The following is a 13,682-nucleotide window of genomic DNA, read 5'->3' on the forward strand; positions in this document are numbered from 1 at the left end:
TTGCAGTGTCAGTAGAAAACAAGCGGATCTACATCCTTTTCTCCTCCAGGATGCTCCTGCAGTCTCGCAGCCTAAATAGGTGAGTCTCAGTGACAACGCTAATATCGCGATATTTCCTTTCAGACCTCTTGTATCTACATCAATGCAATTTTACCCAGTATATAGGAGTGGAAAAGTTCAAACAATTATTCTTAAATAGGTCTTCATCCTGTAATAATTGTCTAAAGGAAAATAAAACCAAGCTTTTTATCTAAATAGAAACAACAAGAGAGCACAGAAGGAGGCACATTTTGAAGTGGAATGCGACCTCGCGAGATTTCAGTGAGTTTACTTGAGTAAATGCCACGTCTTAACAATAGCATCCACGCAGACACAAGTATAAGCGTTTTATCAAACGTATTGCTCGCAGGACGGAGAGTTATCCAGTGGCACAGCAGGCAGTGATATCTGACACAATCCGGTGAGAAGTAATTGCTTGTTTTGTAATCTATGTCGCAGTCAATAATTCTGCTGCAGCAACATGTTAGCAAGTTGTTAGCTAGCTAGCCAGTAAAGCTAGCAGGCTTTCTATACAACTTGTGTGATGCGTGGTCGTTGTTTGATGAGTGGGGCTTTCATTGTTTGCAGTTATATTACATGTATTTAACACTTACAAATTTTCCGCTTCATACCAACACCCTACGAGGATGCTGCCAGTAAATAAACACGATATAAAACAATGCAAGGTTCTAAATCAAGCTGAAAAAGATCTTTATTAAATCAGCTAACAGGGAAGGTGTCGGTATGACTGCTATTGTTATTACAACAGTATTGCATTAACAGTTTTGCATTTCCACAACACAGCCACATTAATGTGTGAACTTAGCACAACTTTAATCTTTAATCAAATACAAGATAATTGAGTGTTTCCATTTGATGCAATGGTGTGTTTATACGCTACAGCTGTAGTTGTCAGATGTAGTTACTTAGCAGTTTCATATTATTAACACAAAAATATTGTAGGAAATGTAAGTCAATTATAAGCCCAAGTGATGATGTTTTATGCAGCATATAAATTCAATTAAACTAGCCCCATTTTACCAGCTCCAACATTAAAGTGATTTACAAATGAATGAATGTGTAACACATATACCCTCGAGAACACGGTTCATTGGCTGATGATGCAATTCCTTACACTAGGAGAGATAAAACAAAATCTACTGCAGCTGTATTTTTTCATTATGCAGCGCCACGGTTACTGCACATACAAAAACAAATCAGTGCATTCAAAAGTTGCAGTAATTTAGTGCTGCAATATTTCAATGTAAACAGTTCCAGCATTTGCTACTGTTTCATTCCTGGTTCTTTGATATCACAGGGAAAAAGAGGGATTTTAGGCCCTTTTTAACCTATTGAAGAGTTGTGCAAAATAAATGCATACATTACCAGCATTCAGCTGCTAACAAGTCCAAATGTAGTATCTTGATCATAGATGTACACATGGCCTCTAAATAAAATCTTCTGACATCCTGTGTTTTTTAAATTTTTTATTCTCTCTTCTTCACTTTTCGCTTTGTCATAGGGGATAACATGGACTGTGTACGTCTGCTGGCACTGGCCGCATCTGCAGTCATCCTGTTAGCCTCCCATTCAACCACCGCTCATAGCCATTCCCATGGCGACCATGGACACGCACACTCCCACGGCCACGGGCACTCCCACGATGACCATGACGAAGTGAAGATGTTCCACGGAGCGAGCAAGTGGAGCGCCGAGGCTAACATCCCTCTGCAGGAAGAGGAGCACCACGGGCACGCTCACTCTCATGACCACGGACATGATCACGGGCACGCTCATGATCACGGGCACGGACACGCTCATGATCATGGACACGCCCATGATCACGGACATGCACACTCTCATGATCATGGGCATGCTCATGATCACGGACATCAGGAGGAGGTTGTTCGGGTGCATAAGGAGGAAAATGGACACTTGCACTCACAGGGAGGGGATAGGGTGAAGAGAGAGGCAGAAGTAGAGAAGAGGGATACGTTGGAGCTTTGGACGCAGGTGAGGTCACTGGCTAAGCTGTGAACAATGGGTTGTCTGTCTGAAATGTTGCAAGGAATATGTGTTTTATATTAGTCTCGAGGAAAAGAGATGCAAAGCATTTTATCTAGCAGTGGTGCTGCTCAGAGTCACACTGTATGAGACCCTGTAGTAAGCAGCAGCCCTCAGGTCAGATCAGTTTCCTCCTATTCAGATACACAATTCAAGTAGGAATTTGCCAACCTTCCTGGAAAAATATTAGCATGAAGAGCGGGTTTAATATAAAAGCTGTTTCCCGGAACACAAAACTGAATTTTGGAAATGATTCCTCTTCATAGTGCTGAGCATTACATTTGGAGATTGATACCACTCTCACATCTGCTTGTTAAGGCTGCAGGAAGTCTCTCTGGCCAAGAAATAGTCTGGCACAAAACCCAGGCTCACTTTTTCCCTGTTTGAAGTTAGTTTTATGCTGTACAAATATAAGCATCTCCTAGCTTCAGCTTTATATTTAATATATCTCATTTTATCAATACTCATCTTTTTTCACTGCAATAAACACATTTACTCTTATAATGTGAATGCTTTTAGGTACTGTGATTTAATGAAATACCCCTTAATGTTGTTCCATTATTACATACAGAATGGTATTTATATAATCATTTATTAATAAATAATTCTGCTTAATTTTGTTGTTTTACTTTTATTATTCAAGGAGAATGATATTTTTTTGTACAGCCCTGCATGTAGTTACCATTTCTTTGTTAGTTGAATTACTGTTATTGATCACTGACAAAGCACAGTACATTCAGTTTTAGCATAGATTATCCTCCCCACAGATCACAGTTCTGCTCCTTTCCCCCTCTAACTCCGGTTTTCTCATGTTGCATTGCGGTTAACTTGCAGTTTGATGAGGCTAATGCAAAGTAAATCTCTCATCCCTGTCGGCAGGCTATTGGAGCGACCCTGCTGATCAGTGCGGCCCCTTTCCTCATCCTGTTCCTGATTCCAGTTCAGTCCAACAGTGACCAGCACCAGAACCTGCTGAAGGTGCTGCTCAGCTTCGCCTCAGGTGGACTGCTGGGTGACGCCTTCCTCCACCTCATACCACACGCTTTGGGTAGGTAGTGATCGCTAGACGTAGGTTTTTAATGACTGCTCAATTGTTACTCAGTTTGATTACACTCTCCTCTAGAAAATGTTTGCTAATTTGAGTCGAGAGGTGTGTTTTGGTGCTTTTGTGATGGAAAATATGCGTGGTGTAATAAGAGCGTAATTGCAGCGAGGTGTTTTTCAAACAAAAGAGCATGATCAACCAAACTAATGATCAACGTCATATGCAGGTCAATTTAAATTGACACACACACACACGCACTTCCACACGACACACACAAGCTTACTAACAGTGACATAGGGACAGGCCTTTTACCTAAACACATTCCTTTCTTCAACACCCAACACAAGCATGCTACGACAGTGAAAAAAGTCCCCTCCTGATAAAGTGCTGTAGATACCCCCACTAGGCTCTTATTTGTATTCCATTGAATACACAACAGGTAAGGACATCTAAGAAACAAGCTTTTTTACTTTGCTCTTTGATCTTGTAGCTCACTATCAATCTCTTATCAGCATTCCAACCAACACTTCTGCAAACTTTACACAGATATAAACAAACAATATGAAGGCAATGACGGAAAGCAAATTGAAAACCCAGACATTGTAGCAGGATCCTCAGCCTGTCTGTTTCGATCTGAATGTCTCTTCTTGTGTGTTGTGCACAGAGCCCCACTCTCACCATGGAGAAGAAGATCTCGGACACTCGCATGCAAGTGAAGAGTCAAATGACCATGGCCACTCCCACGGTACGCAGTTACTGCTTATTCTCTGAGCGTATGTCATCAGAAGGTCTCAGTTGCAAAAATCTGTCCAAAAAAATGTACAGAAGTCAAAGAAATACCCTATTTTGACTTTATAGATGGTGACATATACCCTTTAACTGTCAGCAGTGTATTACAATAACATGGGGCCTCAGTCAGTTTCTAACTCTGTTCATGTGTCACAGTTCTAACCTGTGTTTCCTGTCGTCTTCCTGCACAGGGGCTGCCCACGGTCACATGATGTCGGTGGGTCTGTGGGTTCTTGGTGGGATCATAGCCTTTCTGGTTGTGGAGAAGTTTGTGCGGGCACTGAAGGGAGGCCACAGCCACGGACATTCCCACGGTCACTCACATGGTACGCCAATGTTACCTGACGGAACACATTCATTGTTATATATAAAACAGTGTTTCCCACAGATCTGAAATATATTTGGGGGGGTGCAGATAACCGGACCCGGGGGGGGGGGTTGGGTGGGTGGCAGCGCATGACCGCGGGGAGGTCGCGTCGCATCACACTTTACCTTTTAAGTGTCCGCGTCTTGGGGTAATTTTTTCTGGTAAGATCTCCCTTTCTGTTTTGTTGCTTGTTAGCAGACCCTACACACGATAGCAGAGCAAACAGGTACAGGAGGCGTAGAGCGAGAAGATCATTGTCCACTAGTTAATCGATCGCGGATGGCGTCGTGCTTGCGGACGGATAAAAGAAAAAAGAAAAACCTAAATGGGTCGCAAAATATACTTTGGCGGCCGTTAATTTACCTGGGCGGCCCGCCCAAGTAAAGTCTGTGTGGGAAATCCTTTAACATATTCATAGGCAGGACTAAGTAGGGTCAGTTCTTCACACTTTATTTTGTGTATTAGCCCAAATGGCTTTAGAGATCTAAAGCCTCTTTACTTACTATTGTAATCGTCTCGATATTCAATCTGGGCACTGAACTGTCTTGTAACATTTCCAGATGCTCCCAAGGAAAAAGACAGTGATGGAGAAGAAGAACAAAAGGAAAAGAAGAAAGAGGGGAAAAAAAGCAAAGACAAAGTGGTGCCAAGGAAAGAGGAGCCAAAGACCACAGGTGAACAACATGTAGAATCACAGATTTACTTGTGAACCAAGAACAGTAGCTCCCTCTGCTGGTCAGACACTACCAGGTCTGAATTGGGGAGTGATAATAATGCATTATGCTTTCCTTTCGTCATGTAATTTGGCAGCTAACATGTTAAGTTTAATTAGGTTTTAATCAATGTCCTCAAACAGTCCTACTATATAATGTCACAGTTTAGTCCTATGTATAGGAACTACTTTTTCTAGTGGCATCTAAATGTTGTATGTATTTAAGGGTAAATGGGTTGTTTAATGCAAAAGCAGTTTTTATTTTACCATTGTCCTGAAAGTGATATCTCAGGAACACCTTGTATCTACTTTCTATTTGTTTTCTAGCAAGAACTGATTTGATTGTGGTGGTTAAATGTCACTGGGACTCATTTTTTCATGGGGTCATTATTATAATTGTGATGACATTTTGAACAGACATGGATGCAAACTGCATCAGCAGGCGGAGGTATACAGCCGTGATGTGGTTGTGCCAGTTTAGTAGAAGAGGGAGTGGTTTCCTGGGTCTGCAAACACATGTCGCTTTTATGACACTGTCAATCATCTACAGTGGAGCAAAAAAGTATTTAGTCAGCCACCAATTGTGCAAGTTCTCCCATTTAAAAAGATGAGAGAGGCCTGTATTTTATTTTATTTATCATAGGTACACTTCAACTATGAGAGACAAAATGAGAAAATAAAATCCAGGAAATCACATTGTAGGATTTTTAATGAATGAATTGGTAAATTCCTCGGTAAAATAAGTATTTGGTCACCTACAAACAAGCAAGATTTCTGGCTCTCACAGACCTGTCACTTCTTCTTTAAGAGGCTCCTCTGTCCTCCACTCGTTACCTGTATTAATGGCACCTTTTTGAAGTCGTTATCAGTATAAAAGACACCTGTCCACAACCTCAAACAGTCATACTCCAAACTCCACTATGGCCAAGACCAAAGAGCTGTCAAAGGAGACCAGAGACAACATTGTAGACCTGCACCAGGCTGGGAAAACTGAATCTGCAATAGGTAAGCAGCTTGGTGTGAAGAAATCAACTGTGGGAGCAATTATTCGAAAATGGAAGACATACAAGACCACTGCTAATCTCCCTCCATCTGGGGCTCCACGCAAGATCTCACCCCGTGGGGTCAAAATGATCACAAGAACGGTGAGCAAAAATCCCAGAACCACACGGGGGGACCTAGTGAATGACCTGCAGAGAGCTGGGACCAAAGTAACAGAGGCTACCATCAGTAACACACTACGCCGCCAGGGACTTAAATCCTGCAGTTCCAGACGTGTCCCCCTGCTTAAGCCAGTACATGTCCAGGCCCGTCTGAAGTTTGCTAGAGGGCATTTGGATGATCCAGAAGAGGATTGGGAGAATGTCATATGGTCAGATGAAACCAAAATAGAACTTTTTGGTAAAAACTCAAGTCGTCATGTTTGGAGGAGAAAGAATGCAGAGTTGCATCCAAAGAACACCATACCTACTGTGAAGCATGGGGGTGGAAACATCATGCTTTGGGGCTGTTTTTCTGCAAAGGGACCAGGACGACTGATCCGTGTATAGGAAAGAATGAATGGGGCCATGTATCGTGAGATTTTGAGTGAAAACCTCCTTCCATCAGCAAGGGCACTGAAGATGAAGCGTGGCTGGGTCTTTCAGCATGACAATGATCCCAAACACACCGCCAGGGCAACGAAGGAGCGGCTTCATAAGAAGCATTTCAAGGTCCTGGAGTGGCCTAGCCAGTCTCCAGATCTCAACCCCATAGAAAATCTTTGGAGGTAGTTGAAAGTCCGTGTTGCCCAGCGACAGCCCCAAAACATCACTGCTTTAGAGGAGATCTGCATGGAGGAATGGGCCAAAATACCAGCAACAGTGTGTGAAAACCTTGTGAAGACTTACAGAAAACGTTTGACCTCTGTCATTGCCAACAAAGGGTATATAACAAAGTATTGAGATGAACTTTTGTTATTGACCAAATACTTATTTTCCACAATCATTTGAAAATAATTCTTTAAAAATCCTACAATGTGATTTCCTGGATTTTTTTTCTCATTCTGTCTCTCATAGTTGAGGTATACCTATGATAAAAATGACAGGCCTCTCTCATCTTTTTAAATGCGAGAACTTGCACAATTGGTGGCTGACTAAATACTTTTTTGCCCCACTGTATATATGGAACATAAGCTTTTAATTTGCCTGCGGGGTTAAAAAATATATAGAAGTTGAAAAGTAATCTTCTTTTGGCATCACATCAGTCAGTCTGTTTGGCACAGGTATGTGAACCTTTATATGAACAACGTGTCCTCGATCTAACAGAAAAGGGCAATATAAGTATTCCTGGACCTGTGTGTAGTGGCAGGCTGGCAGGAAACGGTGTGTTCTTATCCTTATTTCTTTATTGTCTCCTCTGACAGACATCAAGGTGTCGGGTTATCTGAACCTTGCAGCTGACTTCACACATAACTTCACTGACGGCCTGGCCATCGGAGCATCGTTCCTGGTCAGTCCTGCTGTTGGCGCCGTCACCACCCTCACCATCCTGCTGCACGAGGTCCCACATGAGATTGGAGACTTTGCCATCCTTGTCCAGTCTGGCTGCACCAAAAAAAAGGTAACTGACTACTCAAGCTTCGGCTTCATCTCAGAATTTGTACAACACAGACAATAGGCAGGAAGTTAATCGCCCCAGTCTTCTCTATCCCCAGTCCTCGAATAAATGGACTTTGCTGAATATATATATATACTGTATATATAATCAATTTGACCTTGTGAAATATCACAGGGATCCCCCTTTAGATAAACCACTTTGGGAAACAGGATTGTCTGATTGGTAACAATAGTGTCAAACTATCCCTCCTTGTTTTTGTCATTGGCCCAACAAATCCTATACATTCAGATTTGAGTGTCAAAACTTCAAGAAAGAGCTGTCAGCAAATTGACATTTTTGGGGTCTATACCAGTAATAGGTGTGTATTTACAGGTTACATTTTTTCACCTTTCTATGCAGATTGATTTGTAAATAACCAGCTACATTTGTGCAATAGATTCAAAGGGGAAAAGAAGTGGTTCTGAAGAATTCTGTGGTGGTTTTGAGACTCGTAAGACATGAATCCTCCTCTTCCTTTTTCCCATCAGGCCATGTGTCTACAGCTGCTGACCGCTCTGGGAGCTTTAGCCGGCACATCTTGCTCCCTATTGGCCGAGGGTGTGGGCGCTGCGGCGACTGCCTGGATCCTGCCGTTCACTGCCGGCGGCTTCGTTTACATCGCCACGGTGACGGTGCTCCCAGAGCTGCTAGCGGGCCGCACCAGTTTCGGCCAGTCTCTGATGGAGATTCTGGCCCTGCTGTTTGGAGTCGGAATGATGGTGCTAATCGCCGAGTACGAGTGAAACGCAGCAGAGTGGATGGAGAAAAGGGTCAAAAAACGGTTGGAAAAGAAATGATGCTGGTTTTAAGTAGAGTCCAATTGGATTATTGTTTGTCTTTTTTTATTGATTCTGTTTTGGGACGAGCACCACCTAATGATGGCGAATGGATGATTTTTGTTATGTTTTTTATGGTGTTTCACGTCCTGATTTGTAACACTGTTTTTTGGGAGAGACTGAGAGCTGGAAAGAAACGTTCTGATTTAAATATTTTCTGAGGACTGCTCTCCATTAAGGGTCTCCATCTAGACAGGATGAGATATTTCTGTTCACTGGTTTCACAATTTACTCACTGCGATCAAGAACCGGATCCTTCAGCTTCACATTTACCTGTGGCCGGTTTCCAAGAGGGGCTTTAAGTAAATTCCTCTTCCAGCACTTTTTCTGTCCCTTTGCAAATAAAATCTACATTTCACAGTTGGGTCAGTGAAAGGTAAAGCAATGTTCGGGCTGCACTGTTCTCACTGCAGTGCTGTTTAATGTCTGTCTGGAGATGTTGAATGTTAATATTTTTACATTCCACAAAATAAAAGTAAATGTTGTGGGTTCTACAGATGTACTCTCAAGTCATTAAAATATCTATGAAGTAAAAATCAGCCTTCACCATTCCTACACAATCTACTGTATAGTTTATTACCAATCGAGGAGAATACCGGCTGCTGTGATGATCATTTCCTGTGATTACTTTACAGTGTTTTCTAAGTAAAGGTACATACTTGTTACTATCATTTGTTTTGCTACAGAAAGTGCGTAAATATTAAAATGCCCGTTTTTAAGATGGTACATGACAGAAATTCAGTTTGAAGAAACATAATGAGTCTGCTATCAATCTACCTGGCCACGAGACGAAGCAGAAGATTTCTCAATTGGCTCTTATTTCTGAGAAGGGATTCTCCTGTGTCAGATGATCTCAGTAGCACAGGAGTATGAAGACATGTCACCTGATACCTTTTATGCAGATCAAGTTTCACCGCATTCTGGCTAAATAAACAGTTGAGGGTGTTGGCCAAAAGTCTTCGATGAAAATGCAGTCTTATATCACAAGTGGTTTTACAAATGACGTCAATAGTTACTATCCTTTTTCAAGTGGTATATTTTATGGATATTAAACATTATATTTAATGCATAACATTACATCACAGAAAAACTGATAGACAGTACAATTCACTTGAATATTGAAGACAACATCTGCAGGAAGTTTGAGTCAAAACCAAAGGTTTAGCTGAATATGGAGCAGATTATTTTCTCTCGATAATGCCTCATAAGTCTGCTTACATTTGGGAATGTCGAAGATGACATACTGTATGCTCTTTTTCAGGTTGAAAAGCAAAACGGCCTTTTTAATCCATATCTCGGTCTGTATTTGGCCTACTAAAAAAACAAAAAACATGTTGCACTTCTTTTTGTAATATGTAATATTTTCCTCTCCCTGATGCTTGGCCAATGTTCTGTTGAGTTTTGTGTTTAGGGTTAGGGTCTTCACTGTGCCTTTATACTGTAAGCTTTAAAAAATGTTTGCATCTTCATAAATCAAACAGAAAAATCAAACAATTATATTTGTTTCTTCCGACCAATAAATGAAATCCTTTAGTTGCAAAGTTGCTTTAAAGGCCCTCAGTGGGGGTCTGGTCCCTGTTGTTTGGAACCAGGAACCTAAACAATTCAACTGTATGACATAATTATGATTTATTTAAAGGATGGTGTTAAATTATGTGATGTGGTGTCAACGAAGGGGGTTATAAGTCTGTTGCAGAGAGCTAAATACTGTTCAAGACAAAATATGTTCTGTCGTGTCTGCGAGATGCGAGGACGGCACATCAACACTCCAACTGTAAATCAGAACTCAGACTTGGAGACCGCTGACAGCTTGAGAGTTATTGGTACAGGAAGAAGTACAGAAGGGTGCATAAAAAAGAGAGGTGGTTGTGCAGCATTTGTGCAATGTGCTTTTTGCCTTCAGTTTGCAAAGATGACAGTATGATCAGTCTGTGCCTGCCTTTCAGAGCACAGTGTAGTTGAGAAGTGTGCATCAGTTGTGTATTCTTAATACATAAAAATTTGAGATGTGTGGGGCACACCTCTTGTCGACTCCTCCCTTATCTACTGACTAAAAGGAAATAAACAAGTATAACCAAATAAGAAATTGTTTCTTATGTACGTGTTTTCTGTTTATGTGCTGATTAAAGAAATATGTGCCACTCCTCTTTACTTCTCCAGAACTTAATTATGTAGGTGGGATTTCAGTTACCCATGAAAGAAAAACAAACAAAAGATATCCGTTTTACGATTAAGGAAATAATGTCGAGGTTACATAAAACAATGACTGCGTATAAGCTTGAAACTGTAGAGTTTACAGAGGTACACAATCCAAAATGTCACTGTTGCATTACTGGAACAACCCTGAAATACCAAATTTTGGGATGCTCTGGTAACATTTACACTTGAGCGGAGAAAATTCAGTATTCAGAGAGAGATTATTTTCTCCATTACAATCTATCCTCAGGCACCTGAGTTAACAACCTCACACATTTACAGATTGTAAATACACTGCCTGGCCTCGTTTCCACAAGCTTCTGCAAAGTCACAACATTTATTTCTGTCCAGAGTTGCATACATTTTTCGCCAAGATCTTGTATTGATGACGGGAGATTTGGACCACTGCGCAAAGTCTTCATCCCAAAGATTCTCATTCGGGTTTGATCTGGACTCTGTGCTGGCCAATCCATGTGTGAAAATGATGTCTCATGAACCACTCTTTCACAATTTGAGACCGATGGATCCTGGCATTCTCATCTTGGAACATGCCCATGCCATCAGGGAATACAAAAAAAAATCCATTGATGGAATAACCTGGTCATTCAGTATATCACTGATGGGGACGAGACCACCTATATCGAGTCCGAGTCAAGACCAAGACCTTAAAGTGTCGAGTCTGAGTCAAGACCAAGACTTTGGGATTTTGGGGTGGTCGAGACCGAGTCAAGACCGAGTCTTTGGAGGGTCGAGACCGAGTCGAGACCTACAAAAACAAGTCATTTTTGAAGACCATGGGTCTAAATAGGAAATTGGCAAGAAAAACGCTTTCCCTCACACTTTAATTAGCTAAAATACTGTTGTGGCCTACATGAATGTACAGGGTAGGTTTTTTAATAACACAAATTTGAGAATCATTATCACGAGACATGCAGGCCTAGTTGCTGAGTTATATGAGGAAATATATAACTCGTGCCATTTTCAGCTCAGCAAAGTACCACGACCTAGTAACTGTAACGTTAATTGTGGTAATTAAAAAAAATAATAACTAGCAAAGGACCCCACTACACCCTGTCCTTACTGCAAGTTCGTCAAGATGCATTGTGGTTGTGCACATTGAAAACGTTTGATCTTTGTTCCCAATAGAAACGTTTTTTGTGTTGCTAAGCTGTGTGGTGCCTTGCTCAGCTAACATTACATTAACGTTAGCTAGCTCGTCAGCTCCATCAATGGCATCCAATGCATAGTTTAGCTAGATAACTTATAAAAAAAAACATTTCCTGAGATAGATATAACTTAAACCACCAGTAAATGCAGATTGTACTTTAAATTCAAGAGAGAGAGAGAGAGAGAGAGAGAGAGAGAGAGAGAGAGAGAGAGAGAAACGCTGCGAGGGCTCTGTAGAACACATGTAATAGCATATTTTAGCCCTTTAGTTCTTATGTTATTCAATCCAGGATTCATTTGTCTGTCGCCTCGCCCTCTAACGTTAATCTCTCTCCCGTTTCACTCCCCCTGGCCAACCATTGCTTACTGTTAACGATAACCAGCTAACGGTCATCTAGTTTATCATGACATTGAGGGAAAAGACAAGCTAATGCTGAATCAAATGTCACAAAGCCAACTACTTGGAAACAGCTAACAATATTAACGTCAGCTAGCTAACAGTTAACATTAGCGTAACGTTACAAGTCTAGCTTCACTTACCTCTCAGGGTGTTTCGTTTGGACCTGCCGGTGGATATTTTATGTGGTGCCAGACGACTCAGTAATGATCATATTACAGAATTTGCATTCTGCGCTGTGTTTCTTACGGAACCCGTAAAGGGACATGGGGAAATAAAAAAAGTTAAAAGTTTCTCGTGCTCACGCGAAAGTTTCACGTGCTCACGCGAAAGTTTCCCGTGCTCACAAGAAAGACAAAGTATTTCGAAAACAAGTAGCCATCAGATGACATACTTGTACATGAAGTCAGGGCCGGTTCTTCCTACAGGCCATCAAGGCGACCGCCTAGGGCGCCAAATTGGCGGAGGGGGCGCCCCCTAGTGGCGCCCTTAAGCACACATATTTGTTTTAACGATTTTTTTTTTAAAGCATGGGATATAAAACCCTCATTGAATTAAATGCCCCAACCCATATTTTGAGATTTTGCAAAAATCAGAAAACAATAACGTAAGGGGAAATGTCAGCATTTGAGTTTTAACCAATTACAATTTTGACTCGTTTTAACTTTGTGAGTATTTAAGATAATAGGCCTATCTCAACCACTGAAACCCAAAAATGTAAAAAGATGATCCTTTTCGTGTTAGTGTAGGCCTTCGGTTTTGAACTATGTAGCCTAAGCCGCTATTGCCCTACTACCTTCAATTTCATTTAAACGTGCTTCTGGCACAACCTCTTCGCGTAATGTGGTAGGCCTACAAGCAATACATGCGGACTGTTATGCAGAACGCCTCGGCCTAAAATTAAACAAATCAGCTGGTATAGGTAGGCTATGTCTGCGTATTCCATGTATAGGTCCAAAATACAATCATTGAAGATCTCGAAAGAGACCAGTAGGCCGGTCTAGCCACATTAGTGTGCGTCTTTCACCGTATAGCCTACTATGAACAGTTAAAAAAAACGAGTTAATAGTCTATGGTGTTTACATCCAAATGCTGAAATTGCCCCGTTTTTAGTGTGTCAATTTCTGTGTCAGAATTCAATCGTCTCCTCAGGCCTATACCTGTTGATGTTTTTATACATTTGCCTTTCAGATCGACATCGACGTCATAGGTGTTATGACTGATGAGCAGCTAAGAGAGTATATAGAACAATATGGGGACCAACTTGCAATCCGTGCATTTTGTCGCCAAAAAAATGTGAAGTCAGGAGGAGTGGAGACAGTTAAGTCTTCTCTCATGCAAAAAGTAAGAGAGGCTAGGGGAAAACCATAGGAAAACTCCTGACAACCCAGAAGAAGGCCCCGGTATTGGAAACCAACGTGCCGTTAAAGATA

The 13,682-nt window shown here is 41.4% G+C and overlaps 1 protein-coding gene across 1 annotated transcript; it reads left to right on the plus strand.

Annotated features, from left to right (window-relative positions):
* Positions 1 to 133: 133 nt before the first annotated feature.
* Positions 134 to 8,985, plus strand: slc39a7 (solute carrier family 39 member 7). Its single transcript, XM_063898665.1, has 8 exons — positions 134 to 460; positions 1,562 to 2,052; positions 2,983 to 3,151; positions 3,813 to 3,893; positions 4,129 to 4,263; positions 4,865 to 4,978; positions 7,421 to 7,617; positions 8,142 to 8,985. Exons 2-8 carry the CDS (start codon positions 1,570 to 1,572, stop codon positions 8,394 to 8,396), a joined length of 1,434 nt encoding a protein of 477 aa, XP_063754735.1. The 5' UTR covers positions 134 to 460; positions 1,562 to 1,569; the 3' UTR covers positions 8,397 to 8,985.
* Positions 8,986 to 13,682: the final 4,697 nt, after the last annotated feature.

The sequence above is a fragment of the Eleginops maclovinus genome, chromosome 13 (assembly GCF_036324505.1).
Source record: "Eleginops maclovinus isolate JMC-PN-2008 ecotype Puerto Natales chromosome 13, JC_Emac_rtc_rv5, whole genome shotgun sequence".
NCBI lineage: Eukaryota > Metazoa > Chordata > Actinopteri > Perciformes > Eleginopidae > Eleginops > Eleginops maclovinus.